The 23,207-nt window shown below is 42.5% G+C and overlaps 1 protein-coding gene across 1 annotated transcript in view; it reads left to right on the top strand.

Annotated features, from left to right (window-relative positions):
• Window positions 1-23,207, top strand: part of ITPR2 (inositol 1,4,5-trisphosphate receptor type 2) — a 230,833-nt gene that overhangs the window by 131,748 nt on the left and 75,878 nt on the right. Inside the window, 2 exon segments of the mRNA XM_050325375.1 lie at window positions 20,131-20,239; window positions 21,890-22,077. Coding sequence (XP_050181332.1) covers window positions 20,131-20,239; window positions 21,890-22,077 — 297 coding nt within the window.

Below are 23,207 nucleotides of genomic sequence, written 5' to 3'. Positions count from 1 at the left end.
ACACATTCTATTATCCTGTATTTATTGTATTTCCAGGAGGAAGTTATTGTTGGACTTGGTTTTTGTATTAGTAGGCATCATGAAATGGTATTTTTTTTTCCTGGTGCTTAGAGGTTTTTCCCTTCGTTTCTGTTGCTTTTCCTCTGTTCTTTCACTTCACCTCTCTATACAGAGCGAACATATCCGTGTTTAAATATACATTGTGATGTATAGTTACATAATCCTGTCTTGCAAAGGACTGAAAAAATGATCTCTGGCTTTATCTTCTGACTCTTTTTTAAAAGTAACAGGTTTTGTGTATAATCTAGCACCATCAAAAGACAGAGGGAGGCACGCTGCAGCTTCATAAGGATGGTTTTCCACAAATCAGAACAAAAATAATAGGAATTATGCACCAACAAATATCATATGCCATGCTTTTGCTAGCCAGCAAGTCTTAAATCCATGTGTTTGCTAACGAGTGGATACTGAGTGTATTTAATGAGTTGGTGGTGCAGTTGGTGACTGCTCATTATCATCAGAGAATTTAACTTGCTGCAGCAACTCAGGAAATAAATTAGTGTGGCTCAGACTCCGGACTGTGCTGTGGGTGAAATGAGAACTTTTCCTCTCTGCAGCTTTAGCAGTCTTTGGGTTTTCCTGCTTCATATTAGCCATTCTGAGCTGTATTTCAGCTCCTTTAACCATCCACTGCTGATCCATCCAAGGAAGTGGTCCCACGCCCCACCTCTCCCGAGCAGAGGCAGTGCCCAAGCAGGTGAACACATTCAAGAGGTCTCGACAGTGGGAGATGCACAAGATGCTTCCTCTCAGAATAAAGGACCGCTCTCCCAGGCTGTGGTGAGAGAATATTAGGACTCCAATTATCACCTAACAGGCATTGCAGGAGGTAAAGGACCTCTAGAGGTACGGAAAGCTCCAATAGAGCAGGTCAGGTTGCTCATGAACGAGAGCATGTCAGGAGTCCTGGTACAGTGTTAGACTGACCAAATGAAAACACCTTGTTCAGGTGCCACTCGTGGCAAGAAAATACTGCAAATCTTCACATTCTGCAGCCTGCATTTTGTTGGGCTTCATTCCTTAGATACCAATGTGCCCTCAGATCTGCAGGTGAGTAGATAATCAGAAGCTCAGCAGATAAATGGTAACAATGAAATTTGTTTTATTTTGGAATGGTTAGAAATCCAGTGTCGCTCTAGGGTATAAATACAGTAGGAGAGGTTTTGTTTGTTTGTGCTTCAAGACAAAAGTTCTTTATCCTTGGGATATACAGTGAAAGAGAAACCTGATTCATTTGCTCCCTCCCTGGTGCAGTTTTAGAATCTGGTTCTGATTGCTGGTGCTTGGCTGCTATCTCAGTGCTGGGACTCAGAGATGTATGTAGTGAAACTTTAAAGCTGTGCCTAGTTTTGGAAATGTTCACCTGTTTAAAAAAAAAAGAAAAAAGATATCCAACCTACAGAGAATTTTAAAAATAGCCCAAGTCCTCCTGGAATTCAATTACAGATGCCTGCCAGCTGCTTCCCCTGCCTGGGACACGCGTTTCGAGCTCCTCTGTTCCTCTGGATGCTCCTTGCAGGGGAACAGCCCGTGTGACATGACTGATGAACAGAGAGATTGGAGAGAGAGAGACAGAGAGAGAGGTGCTGGGGTGTGGACCCCTGCCATGCCTCCATCCCACCTGCTGCTCGGGCTGTCCTTTCATAGTCACGACTCGAGCTGTGCGATTGTTGTACAATGTGGATACCGGCTGTGCGGCCACTGCTGGGACTGGCACTTTATTCTCATGCTATGTGCAATGACTTTTTCAAAAGCTTTTTATTTAGCCCCTGTAGCAATGTGTCTTACAAAAAAAAAAAAAAAAAAAAAAAGCCCAAAAAAACCCATTATAAGAATCCCATCTCCTTGGATCTGTATTCTGGCTGAGTTCACAGGCACACATCACGTCCCCCATTTGCTAAAACACTGAAGTGCAGACCCTGAGCTAAACTGCAGGGTTCATTTCCCCTGGAAATATATGCAGACTGTGATATATTTGCCCATAAGTGCCTGTGCTGGATTCTCCCATAATATGGACGCTGCCCTCAAGGAATTGTTGCCAAAGTTGTCATGCAAGGCCAGAAGAAGAAAGAAAAAAAAGAAAAAAAAAAGGCAAAAAACCCAAACTGTGCTTACTTATTAAATTACATGTACTGCCTTTTGTTGTGCATCATCCTTTTTGGTCTGGTTGCAGATGATTCAGCTGTCCAGTTCCAGGGGAACATTTTCCAGCAATGTAGTTTGGATGTAATCCTCTTTCTGGTATTGTCCTGTTTTACCCCCATAGGCTTTCTGAGCGTGTGTGCCCATCTGTGTGTGGCAGTGACAGGAGCTTTCCACCCAGTCTAGCTGTCTGCAGGATCTCACTGGTTCTGTGCTGCCTTGCTCTCTTGGGTATCGTTTTACTCTTTGATTGGGAAGAATATGGTTTGAGGGTTTGTGGCAGAAATTCATTTACTAATTCATAGGGGAGGGAAGTGGGGGAGGGGAGGAGAGGGAAGGGAAATAATTCTTTGGTAGAGAACAACAATCCTCCAAGGACATAGTTACAGCATTTCTTGTTAAAGTACAACGTGTCTGTTTGCAAATCGTGTAGAAAACGCAGGGATTCTGTGGCTTAGGCTGTTGCCTGCTTAACACACAGCTAAGATGCAGATACAGCTGTTCTGAGCTGAGCACTTCCCTGCTTGATGTCTGGGTCCCACTGATTTTCAGGAGCCAAATCTTATTCACGGGTCTTCCCGTGCTGCGACATGGCTGCCCGAGAGCTGGAGTCGAGGATGCCGTGTTCGGGTTGAGATTTCTCGGTGATTTTTAATTTTGGTGCAGAGATCCCAGCAGAGCTGATTTTAATTAAGAACCTGATCCGGAGCTCCTGCGTTTAACGGTGGGATGTGCCTGCTTACAGTGTGCAGTGCTGCCCTGCCTTGGGGATCCCTAGGCTAGCTCCAAATTAGCTCATTAACTAATTTCACTGGCAGAACTGTGCAGCTTCCCTTTCTGGTGCTACCTTTTTTGTGTTTTCTGAGGTTCCTCTCCATAGCCTTGTATGGATGCACCCACAGCCTCTCGTGAGCTGAGGTCACATTTGATTTGATGTTAAAATCAAGCAGTTTTCTTGCTGTTTGATATGTAGATTTGTTTTTTCTTCAGAAGATTTTAAGTTAGGTCAAAGGTCCGTGCTTCCAAATTTTATTTTTAGAGGAGCCTGATACCTGTGTGGTAAACATGGTGAAGCTGATGTCTGAGAAGCAGAAGTGCACACAGCAAGTCCCTGGAGCTGACAGATTTCAAAGGGCTGTAGCTGGTTGTGTAAGCCACTAGCTTGCATGGTTTGATGTAATGCTGTTTCCAGACAGTGTGGGGATTGCATGTGCCAGTGCTGTGTGTTGCCAGACAGAAACCACAGCAATTCACCCTCAACATAATTACCACCTACAGCAAGGCTAGCAGCTCCTAAATGAGGAGGAGTGGGATTCTTTATCTAGGAGAACACCAAGGAGTTTATGTCTTGCTGTAAATCCACCTAATCTCTTTATTAGAAGGGCAAGGAATAGTGACAAACCTGAGCCAACATCACACATAATGAAGTATTTTTTTAAAATAATCTCTTTGATGTTAAACTGTAGCACAGGCAGAATCCAGAAAAATCAGGTGGCACTTCTTACAGTGATGGTTTCGGACATGCAGCAGAGCTTCTGTTACATGGGAGGCTTTAATGTGCATTTTCAGTACCTCGTTTCCCTCTATCTGGATGCAAAGATTAATATTATTCTAAGTATAGCTTTAGCCACTTGCAGGCTTCTTTAGGATGGCTGTTTGCTTAAAATACTGGGGAACGTTGTTAGAGGGGAAAATACCAAGTAAAACATTTGTAATTAATTTTTAATTTCCTTTTCTTACCTACGTTACTAATTCCTCTGATTAATATATTAAGAATCAAGTTGTCTTATGACTGTAGAGGTTGCTTGTGTGTGGATGTGGGGGGGGTTGTATCCATCATGCAAAAACAGATACTTGGGATTTGATTGTTTTGCTGTGCTGGTAGGAGTAACAAATCAGGGGAATGTAAGGTGGCTTCCTTTGCACCTGATCCAAATCCCATTAAAGCCAGTAAAAAGATGTCTAATGTTATTAGACCCATGATGGGATCACTCCGGCCACGCTTCCCTCGTTCCCTTTCTGCTGGCGTTGCCTGCTCAGTGTTCCCTGTGGGCTGGTGTCTGTATTCCCCTCCTTTGAAAGAAAGGGAATTAAGAAAGGACCAGCCCTAACAAGTAGGAAGTTTTCTACCCCTGCCCACCAAGTAACTGGTTTAAAGGTTCCCCAGTCACTGCACCTGCTCCTCACAGTTACAAAACTCAGGTGGCTGTAGTAGAAATGTTGATGGGGAGAGCTGCACGGGGACCTGAGCACCCAAACATGCCAAGGGGGCCCTTGGCACTGTGTTGCTTTCAAATCTACCTACTTAGTTTGCAGCTAGAATCAATTACTTTGCCATTTACGTGATCTATATCGTTCCTTCTTGTAATTAGGGCCATAAAGAAAGCCTGATATTGAAAAAGTGGTCTCTTGTGGCACAGATCAAGGGTATTAGTCATCTGGATGAAGGGAGTTTAGTTTTTGCTTGTGCCCCTTCTGCATTTGTGCAGTGTGTTCCCTGAAGACTGAAAGATGGTTCTGTGCTGGGAAAAACTTAGGGTGCCTTCAGTGCAAAATTTTATTACAGCGTGCAGGAACACACCTGGTGCCAAAAATACTTGACAGAGCATGAAAGGAGTCCACTCTCCTCTGTTAGGTCTGCAGAAAGTTGGGAGAGTACATGCTTATGAAACATTGTGGGTACAGCACATCAGTGTTCAAGTGAATCTTATGAGCTGAGCGCACCTGACAGACACACCTGTCTGCCCTCCTTGTCAGCTCCAACTTCCCTGCTTCCTTCTTAGCCTGGAATTCGCAGCTCTCCCAGCACGTTGTGTGTGCCATAGGAAGGCTTTGACCATTACAGCTTTGCGTTGAATACATCTCTAATCGTGCTGTAGAAGCATCTTTAATTAGAGTGGTAAGAGCACCACGCTCGATCCACATGAGCTCCTGGTTGTGCAGTGGTTGATACGATCATCAGTCTCTTTGAAATGGACTTTTTAATCCCCTGAATGTAACCCCGGCCTCACCCGCCCCTGAACTTCTTTTGTGTGTCGTTTAATACCAAAAGCGGGAGAAAGCATCTCAAGTGATTTCCTGTGAACCTCTGCTCGAGGTGAAGGAGGAGACAGATGCACTCCCTGCCTGAAAAGTGCTTGACTGTGGGACCAATAGATCAGATAGTTTGGTGCCCACGAGTGAATACCTTTTGCCACTGCTGGGCACAGTGGTATGAAGCACAATTTCTTTTCTTGAGGCTGTCTGTCTGCCAGGTGGAGTGGTAGTTAGGCCAGGAGATGGGCTTGCAGTTGTGAAATCTGTGGCCTCTCTAGGCTGCTGAAGACGTTCAGTGGGCACACAGCTCGCTGCCCAGCACGCACATTTAGCATCTCCCCACAAAGAGTTTTTGTTTAGTTTTGTTTTAGTTTTTGAAGGATGTGGGAATATGTGGTAATATTTCACGTCAAAGAGCTTTATTGCAGTCAGCATGGGTGATGCCTTAAACCCTGGGGTAGATGTTTACAGAGTAACTTGTGCTGTTAAAGGGAAACTTGAAAATAATGGAGTTTTGCTGACTGACTGCATCGTCTTCTGCCTGTGCCGTGTTGGCTCAAGTTTAGAGTCCTAATTTAGCTGAAACTTTAGGCAGGAGGACAATATTCTGAGGCAAGCTGCTTACCTGCAGGTCCCATTATCATCAGGAGCGTAGCATCTTTCAGGAGCAGACTGTAAATTAAGGCCTGCAAGATCTGGCCGTGTCCTCCCAGTCCGGCTTTTGTCTTTTGCTTTATGATACGAGAATTATATTTGTGTGTCACGAAACAGACCATAATGGTTATCTCAGAACTCATTGTTATTTTGCAGTGTTTTTACGAGGCCAGGAGCCTAATGCTGCAAAGTTGTTTGTAATGTTAAGCTTTTACACCTAAAGCAGTGAGGTATCCATGGTAACTGTGTTGCCTGTACACAGTCCCCTGGCTGCCTTTTCACTCAGGTCAGAGAACGAGCATTCCCAGATACTGGCTCAATTTAGTCTGCCTTAAACATCAGGTATTTTTAAGAAGACACTGGCTCTGACTTTTTTTTTTTTTTAATAGAATTTCATCTTAAATTAACCATTTGAGCCTCTGCGTTCTGCTCGTGAAAGGCAATCTAAAAAGCCTCTACCACTGTAAATGTATCTGTAGCTCAGCCCTACTCAAATTAAACCTAAGTCTTGTGCTGAAAATGTTAAAGGCTTTGCAGCAAGGAATTTCCAAATCAAAGTTTCTGCTTCACACAGAAGAAACATCCTAATGGGAAGTTTACAATATATGGTTTCTACGTCCTCTGTGAGTATTTGGTATACTCAAGTTTCCTTTGGCTACTCTTGTAGTTGAATCTAAGGTTAGACTCCAAAGATTATCCCCCTTCCTTCCCAATCTTCTTGTTGATATGCAGAGTATATGTTCATTGAAGATTAGCTTCTGTTCTAATCTATAATGACTTTTTGCTGTTGTCTGAGGTACTTAGCTGCATACACCAAAACCTGAGGAAAATTCTCATCAAAACTGGATGCCCTGCTTGGAACTTTTGTCCTCTGCCAGCCTATTTCCATTTTCAGCTTTTCCTGTCTGGTTTTTTTTTTTTTTTTTTTGGACATCATTTTGCTTCATCGCGGTTTGTTCCCTCAGTTCCAATGCTTTTGCTATAGTGAATCATCAGGTGTGTTTCTTCTGAGAGTTTGGATTAGAGATTCGAGTGTGGAGGAGGAAGAAAAGGCTCAACTTTTAACCAGATGCTTCTTTCCCAAATGCTCGCTTTGCCCTTTTCCAGTCTCCTCCAGAGCTGCTTTGCTAAACAAGGAGGGATGATTACCAGAGCTACCGAGGGGGAAAAGCTACAAATCAAGTGTCACATGGATTATAATGTGTCATTGGCACAGCCAGGGGACAGGGAGGAAAAAGGCAAATTCAGAGGGGACAAGAAGGAAGAAAAAAAGATGGAAGACAGCAAAGCAGGGGAGACAAAATCCAGATCCTCTGCCGGTCTTCCACATCGTCCCTTCTGCACTATATAAATCTGTCAGGGTTTTGGCTGAGTCTCAGCAGCTCAGGGTGCCACAGCTAGAATACTAATACTTGCTTCTACATACAGTGAATTTTAGGCCAGAGAAGGACATTAAGGATGTCGATGGAGGCATCTGTGTCCTTAGCAGTCAGAAGGCCATTTCATCATCAAGCAAACTCACAGGGAGACAGAAAGGCACTAATATGTATAGGAAACCGATTTATGTAACAAAGTCTCTGCGAAGTTGTAATTAATTAAAGGAATTAAATAACGGTGACATTCTGGTCAGTGTTATTTAGGGCTAAATGAGGGATCTGGTGCTCATAGGCTGTCATCAGAGCGGGGAAATCTGATGCTGTGGCTGTCTCAGCCATGCAAAGACATTCTTTTGTGTCTTGGAGGATGAAGCATTTTGGACATAGAAGAACATCTGTGGGAGGGAGAAGGAGAGTTTGGAGAGTTACCTGGCTGAGCAAGGGAGTGTGGGTACCTAACTCAACACCAGCAGAATGTCTCTCTGAAGAAGGGAGCCTCGAGCTTCTCTCTAAGAAGCTGCCCTTTGTTCAAGAGCTAACATGTTCCTACTCGCCATCATTTTTGTATAAACCATGGTATGTTTGCTAAGCAAAGGTGAAGACAAGATAAAATGCAGACCTTTTTCACGTTGGGATTTTAGTAATGTACTCTCTTGCTATGGCAATTCTGCATTTTGCCTATTGAAGTCAGGGTTCAAGCTGGTATTTTGGGTCACTGTAGTGCTCTGCTCTGCACATCTCCTCATCAGAGATGTCATAAAACCTGATTTTTCCTTGAATCTTCATCGGACTGCACTGGTTTCTGGATCCAGTACAAATAGACTTGGGTACACTTTGTGTTCCCTTTTAAACCCACGAGGATTGCTAAAGAGGGTCAGACCAGAGGATTAAGAGTGTTTCTCACTGTGTGGCCATCACCAGATGCCTCACAAGGTCTAAGAATCCCCACTGTAGGCAGAGTTGAAGTTTTCTATTCTTCCTGAAGCCTTGGGATAATCCTTAACAGTAAGACCATAAATCTGTGGCCCCTAAAGCAAGAGATTTTGTCTTCTTTCCCATAGTTGTTTTTTTAACATTTGCTATTGTAACTGGTTTTGCTTGTTGTCTATAGAAATGCTCAAATCCTCTGCTGAGTCTTGCTGAATTCTTGCCCTCAGTGACTTCCCATGGTAATGAGTTTTCTGCCATCTAATTAGAAGTGGGATAATAATTATTTCTTTATCACTTTTTCATTGACCATCTTTACATTCTGTCGGAGGCCACTTTTTGGGTGGGAGAGGAAAGAGGAATTCCCAACCTCCCTGTCTCCTCACCATTCATGCTTTGCTGTACTTTTGTCACATCTTTCCACCTCTTTCTGAGGTGAGCAATCTCAGTCTATAACACCACAGTTTTTCCACAGCTTTGTGTGCTCCCAGCACTTCTCTGAGCCTTCCAGGAAATGGCAAATTAGATGAAAGTGTGTCATTGATCTAACTTAGAGCTCCAACTTTGTCTATAGAATTTCCCACCCTGCTCAACGTTTTAACAAGGGGTTTTTTTCTAGCTAAATGCAGCTAAATGCTGCATTCAGAGCAGAGGATTTTACTAATAATCAGAATAGCCTGAGCAGGCAGTTAGGTAGCCCCTAAAACTGCTGGTGGCTTTTGTTTTGCATTCCCTCAAAGCACTACCTGGGTGCCATGTGTTTACAGTTTCATTCCCACTTGCTGGAGCTTTAAAGTTCATCTTGGTTTTCGTGCTGAACATGGTGAACCCTGATGTTGGAATGTCTGTAATTATGGCATTCATCAGAGAGATGTCATTAGTGGGGATATCAGTCCTCTTGAAACACAGGAATAAAAAACCTGCAGTTCCAGAACTTCACAAGCAGGTTTTCTGCAGCCTCACTGTTAAATCTATGCTGTACTTAACATCTCTGAAGAAGCAGATGACATTGTATTTCCATAGCTACATGCTGTGCATGTAGGAATGTTTCAGTGATAATATATTTCTCCTTGGAAGCAGTAGACTTTTAGGCATTATAATGGCAACAGCTTCATAATGAATGTATACTAAAATCCCTTATGATGAAACAACTAAGGCCCATGTGCAGCAGTCTTATCTGGGACGTAAATAACTCAGCAATTTTAGCAAATATTAAATATAAAGGGGCAATTTAGTGTTATGGGTGAGCAGCTTGCATATTAAATTTTATACAAACATGAATCTGTCCTTTAGTAGTAGGAATTTGAAAAGCTAAGACAGGCTCATGAAAATGTGTCTTTGTCTCCCCCTTGTCTCTATCTTTGAACCAACTGATTTAATTTCAAGCAAATTTCTGGTAATTTTTTTCAACCAGTTCTAGAGTGGCTTCAATTTTGTGTGGTTTTTTTTTTTTTTTTTCTGTTCAAACTAGAAGATAACTTTTTCCTGATCTTGGGAAAGTTAGCATTTAGAAATTGCTTTTGCTCCTAAAATAAGACAACAGCTAAGAATCTATTGAGCTATTGCCATGACAGCCAATATGCCTCTGAAAGTTATTAAAAACAAAATGTTACTCTCTTAACAACATTTCAGTTTCATTCAGCAGCTTTGGCTAATAGAAATAGTTTATGAAACTTCTGCTGCAGCGTTGCACAAAGTCGGAATTATTTCCATGGCAGTCTTCAAAGGATGTTATTAGGTTTATTTGTTTAAACTGATGAAATCTTAGACTCCAAGAGTGGAAAGCTAATATTGGCCTCTGATTTAAAAAGGGAGGATTGAGAACTGCTTTGGAAACAGAGAGGTTTTTCCTCCTGAAAGATGCCCTCAAAAATCAGAACGCCTGTCTGTGACTTGGAAGAGAGGCTCTGTTATAAAAAGTTCAGGTGTGCCAGGAAAGACCAGCCCTAGCACCAAGTCACTGCAGGTCTGTGAGTCAGGAGGTAAAAGCCAGGGTAAACCCTGAATAACCTCAGAGAGGTGCTTATCCTGCTCACTTCCTAATGGCATTACTGGGACTTGAGATAACCTGGCCTAACACAGGGTCTGAACCAAGACCCGATTCCTCGTTCCTGAGGAAGGAACCTGCCAGGTGCCTTTTTTTCCAACCTCCCGAGGAATCCAGCGCTGGGGTTATCGTAGAGCCCGACTCTGTGTGCCAACACAGCCTTTGCCAGGGCAGAAACAGAGCTCAGATCTTCAGTGATGATGTTTTAGCCATAAGGTTATCCATTTCTTATGCTTTGTCAAGGGGTCCTTTCCTTTCAGTGTGGCCTTACCTCGTAATCCTGTACTGCCATGAATTCTGAGACACTGGGGGTGGATTTGCTGCTTGGGGAAGAGGGGATGTGGCTCCTCGTGGTGACAGCCAAGTGTCAGCAACTCTGTCCTTGCTGAGAGTCAGCAGCAAGGATCTGGGCTCCTCTTGGCGTGCACTATCAACAAATCTGCTGGAGGAGGTTGCTTAATATGTAGTTGATGTTTACCACCCCTGGCAGTTGAAGTCAAATTGGGCTCCTCGAAATGATGAAACTGCTTGGGTTTGGTTTCCTAATGGTCGAAACCTCACCCACATATTTTAGTGGGGTTTTATTCTTTTTGTTTTATTTTTTTTTTTCTGGCTTTCTGGCTCTGGCCACACAGATTTCACATTTCCAACTACTAGCACTTTACTCTAGGTGCTGAACCTAAACCTCATGAGGAGGATTATACAATTGGGAGAGTTGACAAGAATAGAAAATTCCCAATCAAGTTTACTGGAAATTTATTCCAACTACTGTTTTGTTTTTTTTTTAAACAGGGGAACATGAATTATAAATATTTTCAAATTATACCTGTCAAAATGGATAGCTGATAAAGCACCAGACCCGTGGTGTTGTCTAACTTTGCTCTACTTTTCTGTTAGTCTGAAATGCCACCTAATTTCATGGATACAGTGAAATCAGTGCAGCAGCTGGCTGTGCTCCAGGTGGGAATTGTTCTCCTCTGTTGAGAAATGGAGAAGGATGCTGCGTTTTCTTTGCAGCACAGAGCAAAGGGACAATCTGCCTTTCACTGCAGTTACCACTTAGGACATCTTGTGCTGTATCCTGAATGCCTGAAGTCCAAGAAATCAGCAATAATTCGGTGTCTGTTCCCATCTAAGAATGCAAGAGGCGTTGCTCAGACCCATGAGGTGTGTTGGTCATTTTGTCAGGCTGGTTTTTGAGGCATTCTGGTTGCTGATCACTGTCAAAAGCACACCTGTAAATCGTGGAAGGACAGGATCTGGCAGGTCCCTGTATGGGAATATCCGTGTACTGAATCTGTTTCAGGCAGGAATGAGTGGCATTAGAGGAAAAATGGTTGGCTTTGACGAGGTCTTGGGATTGGTTTTGAGACAAGATATGTGTTCCTAGATTATTTTGCAAGGTAGTAAACTCCGAGGATGTGTTTGTTTTAATGTCTGAATATTTATTATTAAGCGTGAATATTTGTATATATTGGAGAAAGTGACACAGGTCACAGTTTAACGACATTTACACAGTAAAACCCCCTTCCATGAAGTACTCATTTAGCACTGTATCACCATAACCCAGAACTCATGTCAAATCCAATGAAAAATGTCCAAAAACCTGTAAGCTGGATTGCAAAATAATTCTGATAACCTGGTTTAGGAAATGCATAGATTCCTTGAAAGGTAGCAGTGAAATGAGCACCTGGAATGCCTTAGAACCAATTCTGAATTTCTGAGGTGTCATCATCAGTATTCAGGGTATCCTAATTCAGCCTTCCAGCACCTGAAGGGAACCTATAAGAAAGATGGAGAGAGACTATTCCCAAGGGCCTGGAGAGACAGGACAAGGGGCAATGGCTTCACACTGACAGAGAGCAGGTGTAGGGAGAAATTGTTCCCTGTGAGGGTGGGAAGGCCCTGGCACAGGTTGCCCAGAGAAGCTGTGGCTGCCCCATCCCTGGCAGTGTCCAAGGCCAGGTTGGATGGGGCTAGTAGAAGGTGTCCCTGCCCATGGCAGGGGAGGTTGGAACTACATGAACTTTAAGGTCCCTTCCAACCCAAGCCATTCTACACTTCTATGTTTCTGTTATCTTTAGTAGTAGATGAGGGTGAAGTTGAGAAATCAGTGGAGCTGGTGGTAGGTGAAAATGAGCAGGTGAAAACTGAAATAGAGAATTGCCTCCTGAGCCAATTTGAAAGCCCTGAGCTAAGAGATGAAGATCCTGCCACATCTAATTCCAAACAGGACAGGCACTGGGTCTGCAGTTCATCCCTTAGCTAGTAAATCAGGTATCTGTAATGCCTTGACTTTGAAGTTCACCATAATAGCAGCACAGTGAAAGAGAATAATGTCATGAAACTGCTATTTGGCCACTTGTATTATTTTCCCCAGCTACCTGTTTCAAATTGCTCATAAAACACCAAAGCCCAGTAGTGCTCATAAGTATTCATCTGGAAATTAAGTGTCTGTTTCGGTAAATATCCACGTTAGGGCACTTAGGGGTAAATTTTTTCCTTGCAGAGCACGAGGAGTTCCACACAGAAATCCTGTTAACAAATAATAGGATTTGTGTGCATAACTCCCTGTGCATCACTTTGAAAGTTTACCCCCTGCAGCATAAGAGTTGGATAATTTTAGTCTTTGAAAACAGTGCTTTTCAGATCTGGTCTTTTCCTCCAGTACGTTATTGATGGTGCAGTCATAAATGCTTCTGAATAATCGTGATCAAATCTCACGTTGTTTTCTTTCAGCGGTGGAGAACTTGGGTTGTTGTGTTTCTCGGTGCTTTGTCTTGTGCCGGGGGAAGTTGCAAAGGAAAAATTACAGAGGTGCAAACATGACCTGTTTTGTAAGTGCACAATTTATCACTGCGGATGGAAACCCTGTCACCCAGTGAGCAGCAGCACAAGTGACAGATATAAACAATAATATTTGCCCACAGCAAAGCCCTGTTCACTCTATATAAATGCATATTTATGTGTGTGGAGATCTTACGTTTGGACAGAGAAATGGACATTTGACAGCTACTAATAGTTTATGACCCAGTAGAAAAAATTACATAATTGCAGAATGAAACTGTATGTTAAAAAAGTTTTCTTCTCAGGCTAAATCTGAGTGCCCCAATGCTGAGGTTTTCACTAATCCAAATAATTTTTTTTTCTTCTGCTGTATTCATAGTGGAGACACTTTTTAGAGATAGTGCTAAAAAAACCTTTACTTTTAATATGACACTTTCCTCAGTTACTTCAGGGTACAAAATTGGCCAGTCACCAGGCAAAACTTGGTTTATCTTGCAGTGTGTCCAGTATCCTTTTCACTATCCATATTGAAAATAGACTGGCAGTAACATTTGTTTTGAAATATTCTGGCACTTCAGCTTCCAGCTTTCTATGGAACCTGGAATTGTGAAGGAAAGAAGAAGTAAAAGGCAGCTAAAAAGAAAAAACCCAATTAGCAACTCTTTTAAATCACTGTAGTTTGGTTTTAGAGAAGGTCAGGCTTGTGTTTTGGTTTTTTTACCTGAATCTCTGCCCTAGCTACAAGCCTTGAGTTTATCAGTATTTGTGATTTAGGCAGTTTGTATGGAGACAAGTGGGATTACTCCCAGTTTTTGTGTAGGATTGAACAATGGCACATTTTAAATGTGGGGTGTCTCTGCCTAATGAGAGACAGCTGAGAGGTGTGGGTGGCCGGTTCTGCTCTCCGAGGAGAACTGTGTCATGAAGTCTGGTGCATATTTTGGGTTGGCTTTTTTTTTTTTTCTTATTTTATTTTTTTCTTTTCTCAGACTTGGATAAAAAAACTTTTGCCTGGCAGAGTGCGTGTCTGCTCCTTCTCCTGCTCAAATTGCTGGCAAATCCCCCGTTGATTTTAGTGGGAGCAGAGCTGGACACCAGCTGGACCCAACCTCATATTTAGAAGTGCTTTTTTTCCCTGGGGTGCCCCAGCGTGCAAGTAACTCTGCTGTTGGGTGTCATGTTTTATTGGTGCAAATATATCACTTTCAACTATCAGTTGGCTATGAAAACATCTTGTTGGGGGGAAAAAAAAAAAAAAAGATCAAAACCAAGGAAAAAAGCTCACTCCATGTAAAAACAAACAAACAACTCCCCAAAACAAACAACTTCCCCCAGTTCGTGAACCCCCCTGGAAGTTGCTGGCATCATGAAAACAGAAATTTTCCATTTTCTGGACATAATAGGAGTCAGGGCTCCGGGGCTCTCTTCCAAGCTCGTGCTTGTGCAACACCATGCGTGTGGTAGCTGTGGCCTCAGCTGATCCCTCTTGGAAATGAGGAGATGGCTGTGTCATCTTACATTACAAGAGCAGGTTGAATCATAATTTAAAGGGTTATAAAACTTCCATGCGTGGTATCTTCACAGAAGCCACTTGCACAAAATTACTCCTCCTGCCGTGTTTTGTGTCCAAGAGAAATCAGGGAACAAAATGGTTTGAAAATGGGTGAAAAGCAACAAAACAAACAAACAAAAAATCATCCTGAAGCAGGCACTAAGACCAAGCAGTATAGGAATTTCATTTATAAATTATGAGGAGAAAATGTAGAGGGAGGTGTTTTTTAAACAGCCTTCATAGAAAGCCAGGCTTCTAACCTCATCTATATTTACTACAGGAAAAGGTGGCCTGATGTCCCCATAGATTTATGAGAGATGACATATTTTTGTCACCCAGCTTGTTCTCCTAATGTAGACCACAAGATCTTCAAATAGTTTCTGTCTGAGGAGCTACCTAGTCGTGGTTTAGTAACTGCCAGCAGTACAGGCTATCACACCTCTTCTTAAGCTGTTCCAATAGCTAAATGCCATTACTGTTACATAAAATAAAAATAAAATTCATAACCCACCAACTGAATAACCCAGCTGCCTCTGCTTCTTTTCTAGCTGAGTTCCTCCATCTTCAGCTTCTCACCAGCGTGTCTTGCACCTTTTATCTTTAGACTGAAGTCATCCATTGTCAGATTTCTCGTGTAGATAGTCAGAAACAGAGTTCATGCTTAGCCTGACTAGCTCAGTAGATAGAAAGCCTTGAATTTCTGACGAGGAGGCATGTTTTATTCCCTGATCACTCTCGTGGAGCTTCTCCAAGCCTAATCCAATTTGTCAGCATCCTTTTTCAGTTGTGGACACCAAACTTGTGGTGTGGCATTCCTGCAGCAACGTGCCCCTGCACGTGGAGAAGTAAAACAGTCCCACAAATCCTACAGAATTGCTTTATTATCATTCGCAGAATCGTGGGATTGTGGGAGTTGTCTTTTTTTTGTCCAAGACCTTTCATTCTTCCCCAAAGTAGCTTCCTAGAACAGAATCCTGCATTTTTTTGGTGTTCTGCATTTTAATGTTATTAAGACATACAGGGCTTTGGACATGATGAGGCTTCTAGTCAGTTTAATAAATGATGCCTAAACTGTTACCAGTGACTTGACCTCATCCCCTCATCCCCCCTCCTGCTTTTTTTTGTGTCCTTTCTAAACACTATTAATAACTATTTTCTGTATTCTTCCATTTCACTGGGGAAAAAAACCCCAAACAAATCAGGCAGACAATAAATACTTCATGAGTTGCCCATTAGAAGACTATGCAATTGTTTATGATTTCTTGCTTTAAACTGCACGTTGAATTGTGTCATTTACTTGTTAAGCCACTTGATAACTATCCTTGTGGGCTTACTTAATCAAAAATTTTGCCTGACAGGATTATGTCACACCGCACAGTTTATCAAACTTTACCAGAATGATATTTTCATTATTAGCAAAAGCAGAAGATAATCTTCAGAAGCTTCAGAAGGTCTGTTTTTGTAAACCTGTAGTGAGGCAATTATTGCAACACGATGCCAGTATTAAAACTGCCATCAGTTTACAGGAGCTTCCTTTAATTTTCTGTTAATGGAATGCAAAATTAGCCATTTGTTTTCCCCAGAATCCATATCAAACTCACTGCAGAGGGTTGGATATCAGTAAGAAGTGTAAAAAGTACTCCCATGCACTTTTAGAAAAGTAGCACTGCACGTGAGATTTCTCCCAGTTCTCTGGCATTTTATATCTTTTCCAAACTTCCTGAAAATCTGTATTAGGAGACCAGAGATCCCAGACAGCTCCTCTTTTATATGTGGCTGCAAGTTAGCTGCTTGTAAAGATTGAACATGCCTAATCTTCCTGTATCTTCCTGGATTAATGCTGGAATACGCTCACAACCTCATCCATTGTATCACAGAAATGCCTGTTGGACGTGGCTGCCTTCTCTGTGTTATCACTGATAATCTGAGCATTTCCACGTCATTATTTTCATGTAGGGTGAGAACCAGAAGAGATCACCAGATCCCTCTAGTTGGGCCTTCAGAACATCATAAATAGCCTTCCAATTCCTTAAGAAGTGTGCAGTTATTTAGGACAGATAATTTTTGGCAGTGTAATACAGTCGTGAGCTGGTGCTGATGCACAGGTATCCACAGTAAGCTTTAGGTATCTGTCTCAGCCATTCCTTCCCGGTACAGAACACCCCATCCTTATGTGGAACCAGCCTTTTGCAGGCTCAGAGAAATAAAGTGAACAAACCATTGTATTAAGGCCTTTAAATCAAGTTTAGAGACCAACAAGTATAATAAAATAGGGACCAAGAAAACGCAATTTGTTTGTGTCTGCATGTTCCTATTGGAATAATTATTCCCTATTGGAAACTTTTGTCTGTCAATCCCTAGCTATTTAAAACTGCAACAACAATATCCAGTTGTTGCTTTCTTGTGCCCTCAGTCTTTATGCTAGCTTTTGTTAGGGACAATGCAGTGGCATTCATCAGCAACAATAAGACTGTTATGTTTCATCGTGTTTTTTCCCCAAGCTATACAATGTTCTAGCCATTATAGAAGGCTTGCAGTCAGCTGAGCGATGTTTACATGCCACTTCCATACCCTAATAAGAGGTATAAAAGAAAGTGCAATTGTAGCCAGCAGGGGAGGGGTTCAGCTTGGAAGGCCGGGACTTCTGCCACGCGTGGAAAACGTGGTGGGGGAAGACAGCACCGCCCTGCCCCGTGTGCTTTTATTTCTGGCCTCTGCTTTAGTAACGTGGTTGTCAATAATAGCTGCTGCAAACTGCTTATTCATGCTGCTGCTGTGATCGTTTGCTTTTGGGCAGCGTTAATTTTGTGGCCGGGCTAAGTTCACGAGGACATCAGTGGCGTGGCTCGCCCCGGCACAGCAGTTTGTCTCGTGACTGCGTTTTTTGGCATTCCCATAAAAGCATACCCAGACACCTACGCCAGCAGGATCAGCACTTTTGCTGGGAGCAGGGTCTTTCCAGCTTTTCCTAGCATGGTGCCTCGCACGGTTGCAGGCAGGAGGTGACGGGCACCGCTGAGATGCATTCCTGGAGCGTTTTTTTTTTCCCGTGCATTTCCCAGCCCTGGGTTTGCGTGGCCAGGCTTTTTCTGCTCTTTGTAGTGGCAGCTGATTTCACAAGACTCATGGAAGTCATATGGCTGCCTGAGGTCATGGCAGAGGGGAGGAAGATTCCGAGTTTGCAGGCGTGTGGGCTGAGCCTGAGGGCGCGTTTTTGGCACGGCTGTCGGGCAAAGCAGAGGTGCCACCGCGTCTCTGCCTCGCACGCATGGCGTCCTTGACTCTTGGCACTTTGGCTTCTGGAACTGTGGCTGCTGTCTGGGTTCATGGAGGTGGAGAGAAGGAGTGAGAGAGAGCAGGGATCCTAATAATTAAGACTTGCTTCTTGGAACAAGTCTGTACCTTAGTTCGGTTATGGGGGAAGCAGGATTCGCCTTCCCATTGCAGATGGATAAACATCTTCATATTCCTGTTGCTCCTGATGTCTCTGAGGGCCACGAGGCAGTAAGAGCTGAGGTGTGCTCAGTTACTCGCTTCCAAGCAATCAGACCCCAGTGCTAAATCATGCAGTTTTTTAGTCAAAAGCTTTTTCATGGTTTTACACTCTCTTCTGGATAAAATAAAGGCTGTTTTGATTGAACAATAAAAGCTTGTGACCACAGGTAGTATTCTTAACTATATATAGATGGCTTTTGGTGTTTCTTCCCGTGACTGCACTGTGACTGTTTCTATAATTTGCCATTAGTCATCCACAGACTGCAAAGATTGCTGGTTGAGGATGTTGACTCAAACTGAGTGGTTGATCAAGTGGTATGGCAAATGCCAGCCTTTCTGATGAAAAGATCCTGTCTCAAGGCAGTGCTCATTCTGGATCAGACCCTTAAGAAGGGTTTTTTGCTCTGTGATTCCATTTGTGTGATACAGTTTTATGATTCTGGGATATATGTGGCTGAGAAAGCTCGAAGAGGGACTTCATCCTGCTTCTTAGTCCATGTTTATCGGTTCCAGTGGGAACTTTTTGCCCCTCAAAACATTTGTCTTCTTCAGGATGTCAAGAAAAGGAGCTTCACTTTCCTTTTTTGGTCACAGCTTCACTTTCCTGCATTTTGGTCACAGCTGGAGACAGGATGTTGAGCAGGAGGAGCTGGTGCTCTTAGCCATATCAAAATTGCTTATGAGCTTGGTTAGCCTACCCTGTCCATGCATGCAGGGTTAAACCCCATCAGAAACCAGGCTGGGAAGGCATCTGTCTCTGTGTGAGCTCCTGGCTTAAGCTCACCTGGAAAATCCACCTAATAAATTCCCTGGCACTGCACTACAGAGGTGTAGGTGACACTTCTAATTTTTCTTGCAGCCACTGTATTTATAGCTTTTGATATTTTACCACAGGCCTTGTACTTTTCTTGGCTGTTTGAGGGAACTCTGTACAGACTATTAACAAATTAAAAGATCAGAATGCGAGAACTAGGAAGGAATGGCTGGTTTGTGTTGTCAGGTGACACACAAAATCCTGCACTTGTTTGGGGTGGACAAACCCGTTGTCTTTGAGGGCAGTGAAGCTCCACTGTGGCTCTTGGAAATACTGTTAGCAGAAGGGGTAGTGCTTCTGGTGGACGTATTTTTTACATTTTTTTCTTTCATTAAAACCATTAGTTGAGTAAAAGTAAGGAAAGAGCTGTTCCGTTTTACTGCCAAGCTGTTCAGATGACCAACTTTCCCCCTTCTGTGGTGATCACTGGAGAGCTTGTGGAGTCTTTTCTTTATAAAATCTTAGGTTACACATGTGCCTACAGTTGTTGTGTCACCTCCTGCCTCTGTAAAGCTGAGTGTTGACTGAAGGTGTTCCCAAGAGACCGAAGGCAAAATAAAAATGCCAAGTAATTGGTACCCCTGGCTCTTGTGTTCTGCAACACAAGACATGTTGGATTAAGCGAAATGAAAGGGAAGATCTTCAGAGAGCTGCATGCAAATTTTGACTGGTTGTGGTTTTGGAAGTCAAGGAACAAGGAGATACAGAGAATGCTTTTTAAGCTGTTCTATCAAATGTCATATATCTGTTTAAATATTTCATGTGATGTGGCTTCTTTCAGACAATCAGCTGAATTATCTGAGATCAGAGAAAAGGGAGTGATACTATTCAGCTGCAGAAAATAGGAAGAAAGTACTGCCACGGCAGGGTAGGGCACAGACACAATGACTGCAGTGTGTTGGCTATTTATGGAACTTGTTTCAATATACACATCTTACAGATAGCCAGTCAGAATTACTGAGGTGGTGGTATTTTATTTATAATCAATAAGCTTAAAAGAAACTTAAAAAAAAAAAAAAAAAGGAAGTTTACACAACACTATTTTAGAATTCTTCCCATGGGATTTGTTAGGTAAGACCATTAGATGTTTGTTTTCTGGACAAATTTACTATTTGTGTGCTTACTAATTATAATGGAAAGGCCTAATAAATTATGTATCTATGTTAAACAGCTTGCTTTTCAAACAAAGGAGATCGGCCACAACTCTCTCATTCCTTCTATTTTTATCTTTCTCTTAAAGGGCAACACTTTAAGGAAAATACTCCTGTATCGCTACTTTAAAGGGGAATATGGAAGTGGCATGAATGGGCCCCTGTCTGCCAGCTACAGCAAAACTGCTCAAGTGGGAGGTAAATCAACACAGATCGTTTCGAGAGAACAAAATTAGCAGCACCGGTTTTTTTCTAATAGGCACATTGGAAGTGCTCCAGGGATTCGGTTGGTAAATAAATACAAACGTGTTCTACGATCAGTTAGAAGAGAGGTAGTACCAGACTTGTCCTATTTTTAAGTTGCAGGCACTTGTCTCAGGTGGCTTCTGTGCATTTCACGGAGTCACAGAATATGCTTTGGTGGGAGGGAGGGACCCACAAGGATCACAGGTCGTTTGGAGGTACCAAAGTAGGCACCAGTGAATCACCATCTAGAAATTCAGCAAAGCACAAAACATATGAACAGAGATGTTGCTGTTTCTGGAAGCTAAATGTTGTTGCCTTTTTTTTTTTCTTTTTAACAATTCTAGACCCTTTATTGATACATGAAAAAAAAAAAAAAAGATATAAGGAAAAGCTTCTTGCAAAAACACTGGTTGGACAATGGAACAGATCTCCCTGAGAGGCTGTAGGATGTGTCAGTTCTTGTTACAACTGGACAAGACTCTGATGAAGCTGCTCTAACTATCTTGAGCAAATAGTTTGAGCAGATGGTCTCTGTAGGGCCATTATAACCTAATTTTTTTGCATTGTTGTTATAGAAGCCACCCGAAATAATGCATGTAACAGGAAAAGAGACAGAAGTTGGGTACAGAGCCAAGTCAAAATACTTGTCATTGCATTTTCAGCATCTGTTAAAGGCATGCCCAGGTTTGGGAGCATTTCCAAATGTTACCCCACTGTTCTTCCATGGCTGCTTCAGTGCAGACACTGGGAATGTTTAGTTTTGATACCCTGCACACCAAATTTTGCCCCCTAACAAACAGGAGAGCAAAGATTTACTTTTTTGTTATTATTATTCTTTCTCTAAAAGTTGTGTGTATGGCTTCGTCACAAACAAAGCCTCCACCATTTTAATCAGATTAATCAAAGTAGTACTGACTGATTAAAGCAGTACTATATTTTTCCTAACGAGGTAGACGGAGTTATGTCTTTGTAGAAGGAAGTGTAGCAGGAAAGATGATAATCTGTGATAATAGAAGATGGTTGATTTAATGAGCTAATGCAATTCAGCAAGGTTTCTCCAACCCACTCCTTTCCTCTGGATTAACTCAGGTCTCTGTTCTTAAAGAACGTCATCATGACGTTAATGATTTAGGAGTTCTGTTGGCAGCAGCACTTGGCTGGAAGGTCATACCCATAACCAGAGTGGATTTAGCAGGATACAATCTTTGTGTAGATTAGGCCTGAGATGGAACAGCAGATTTAAAAGTGGGCTCAGAGCACTGACCATACTCACAGTTTGGTGTGTGCAGCAGTAGAATTTAAAAAGGGCTTCGGTGAACAAATCCGGTGTCGTTTCCAACTTCCTTATTGTCTGAATATCACGAAAGAACAATGGTTTGGGGTCTTGTTTTATTTCTTTGTCTTAGACCCAGTGTTGCAGTTTCATACAAAAATCTTTGGTCTTTTATCAGGGGGGAATTTTACCTGAAAGAGGATTTCAAAATGAAATTTATTACGTTGCTATTGTGTGCATTATTACTACTGTTACTACTACTGATAGATCCCCTTCCGTGTCCACGTGTGAAACAAACACGAACGGGATGTCTTTTATCTGATTTGCAGGTGGATTTTCGGGACAAGACTCGGATAAATCCGGGGTGACCATGTTTGATATTCAGTGCCTTCTGGATAAAGAAGGCGCCTCAGAACTGGTCATAGACGTCATAGTAAACACCAGGAACGACAGGATTTTCTCAGAAGGCATTTTGCTTGGCATTGCGTTGCTGGAAGGTGGAAATACGCAAACACAGGTACTTATTTAATATACCTATTCACATATTGGTTTTCAGAAGCGCGGAGCCTGGAGACAAATAGAAGGAACCTTTCTGCTGTGAGTTCTGTGGAAAGTTTGTCACTGTAATACAAAGGTAAATATGCCCTATTGCTGTGCAGTATCTCATAGTGTAGAATTCTTGAACAGAAGAACGTTCTTCAGCTGTCCTTTTCTCTGTGCTTCTTTTAACCTGGTCTTTGCCATATGAGCATTGCCTCAATTTGTTTTATATCGCTCTTTGTAAAAATTAAAAATAACAGTGCTTTTAAGTATATAGCAGCAATAAATAAATATTTTCTGAAAACCTTCAGGGATGTTTATCAAAACCCCCAAAGAGGGAAAAACCTGTCATTTGAGAAGAGCAGTATCCCAGTCCGTTGGGAAGAACTGCTTTAAACTATGGATTCTTGGTTTTTGGGAATTGTATCCCTCTAACCCAACTTTAGCCAAATAAGAGGATCAGGGAAAGAGAGAGAATTGAGATGATGAAGGATTGGGAGAATTGGGATTGTTCAGCCTGGAAAAGAAAAGGCTTCGGGATAACCTATTTGTGGCCTTCCAGAATCCAAAGGGAGTCCTACAGGAAAGATGGAGAGAGGCTATTTCCGAGGGCTGGGAGTGACAGGACAAGGGGGAATGGCTTCAAACTGACAAAGAGTAGGTTTAAATTGGATATTAGGGAAAAAATCTTCCCTGTGAGGGTGGGGAGGCCCTGGCACAGGTTGCCCAGAGAAGCTGTGGCTGCCCCATCCCTGGAAGTGTCCAAGGCCAGGTTGGATGGGGCTCTGAGCAACCTGGGATAGTGGAAGGTGTCCCTGCCCATGGCAGGTGGCTGAAACTGGATGGTCTTTAAGGTCCCTTCCAACCCAAACCATTCCATGATTCTATGATTGTTTATCCTTGACAATGACCAGCAGAGTTATCAGAAGAGAGGAGAATTGCCGTGAACCACTCCCTGCATTGCCTATGAGAGGAATCCCATTTTGTATCTTTATTCTGTAAAAAGATAATATGATCTGTGACCCTTAGAGAGTGTCCAGAAAATGATAAAGGAATGAGATTTTTTTTTCAACTTTCTAAAATGAATTGTTAGTGGCTGTGAAAAGC

This window comes from Myiozetetes cayanensis, unplaced genomic scaffold (genome assembly GCF_022539395.1).
Source record: "Myiozetetes cayanensis isolate MyiCay16 unplaced genomic scaffold, myiCay2020 scf3, whole genome shotgun sequence".
Lineage (NCBI taxonomy): Eukaryota > Metazoa > Chordata > Aves > Passeriformes > Tyrannidae > Myiozetetes > Myiozetetes cayanensis.
This window is presented reverse-complemented; position numbering and strand designations above follow the sequence as displayed.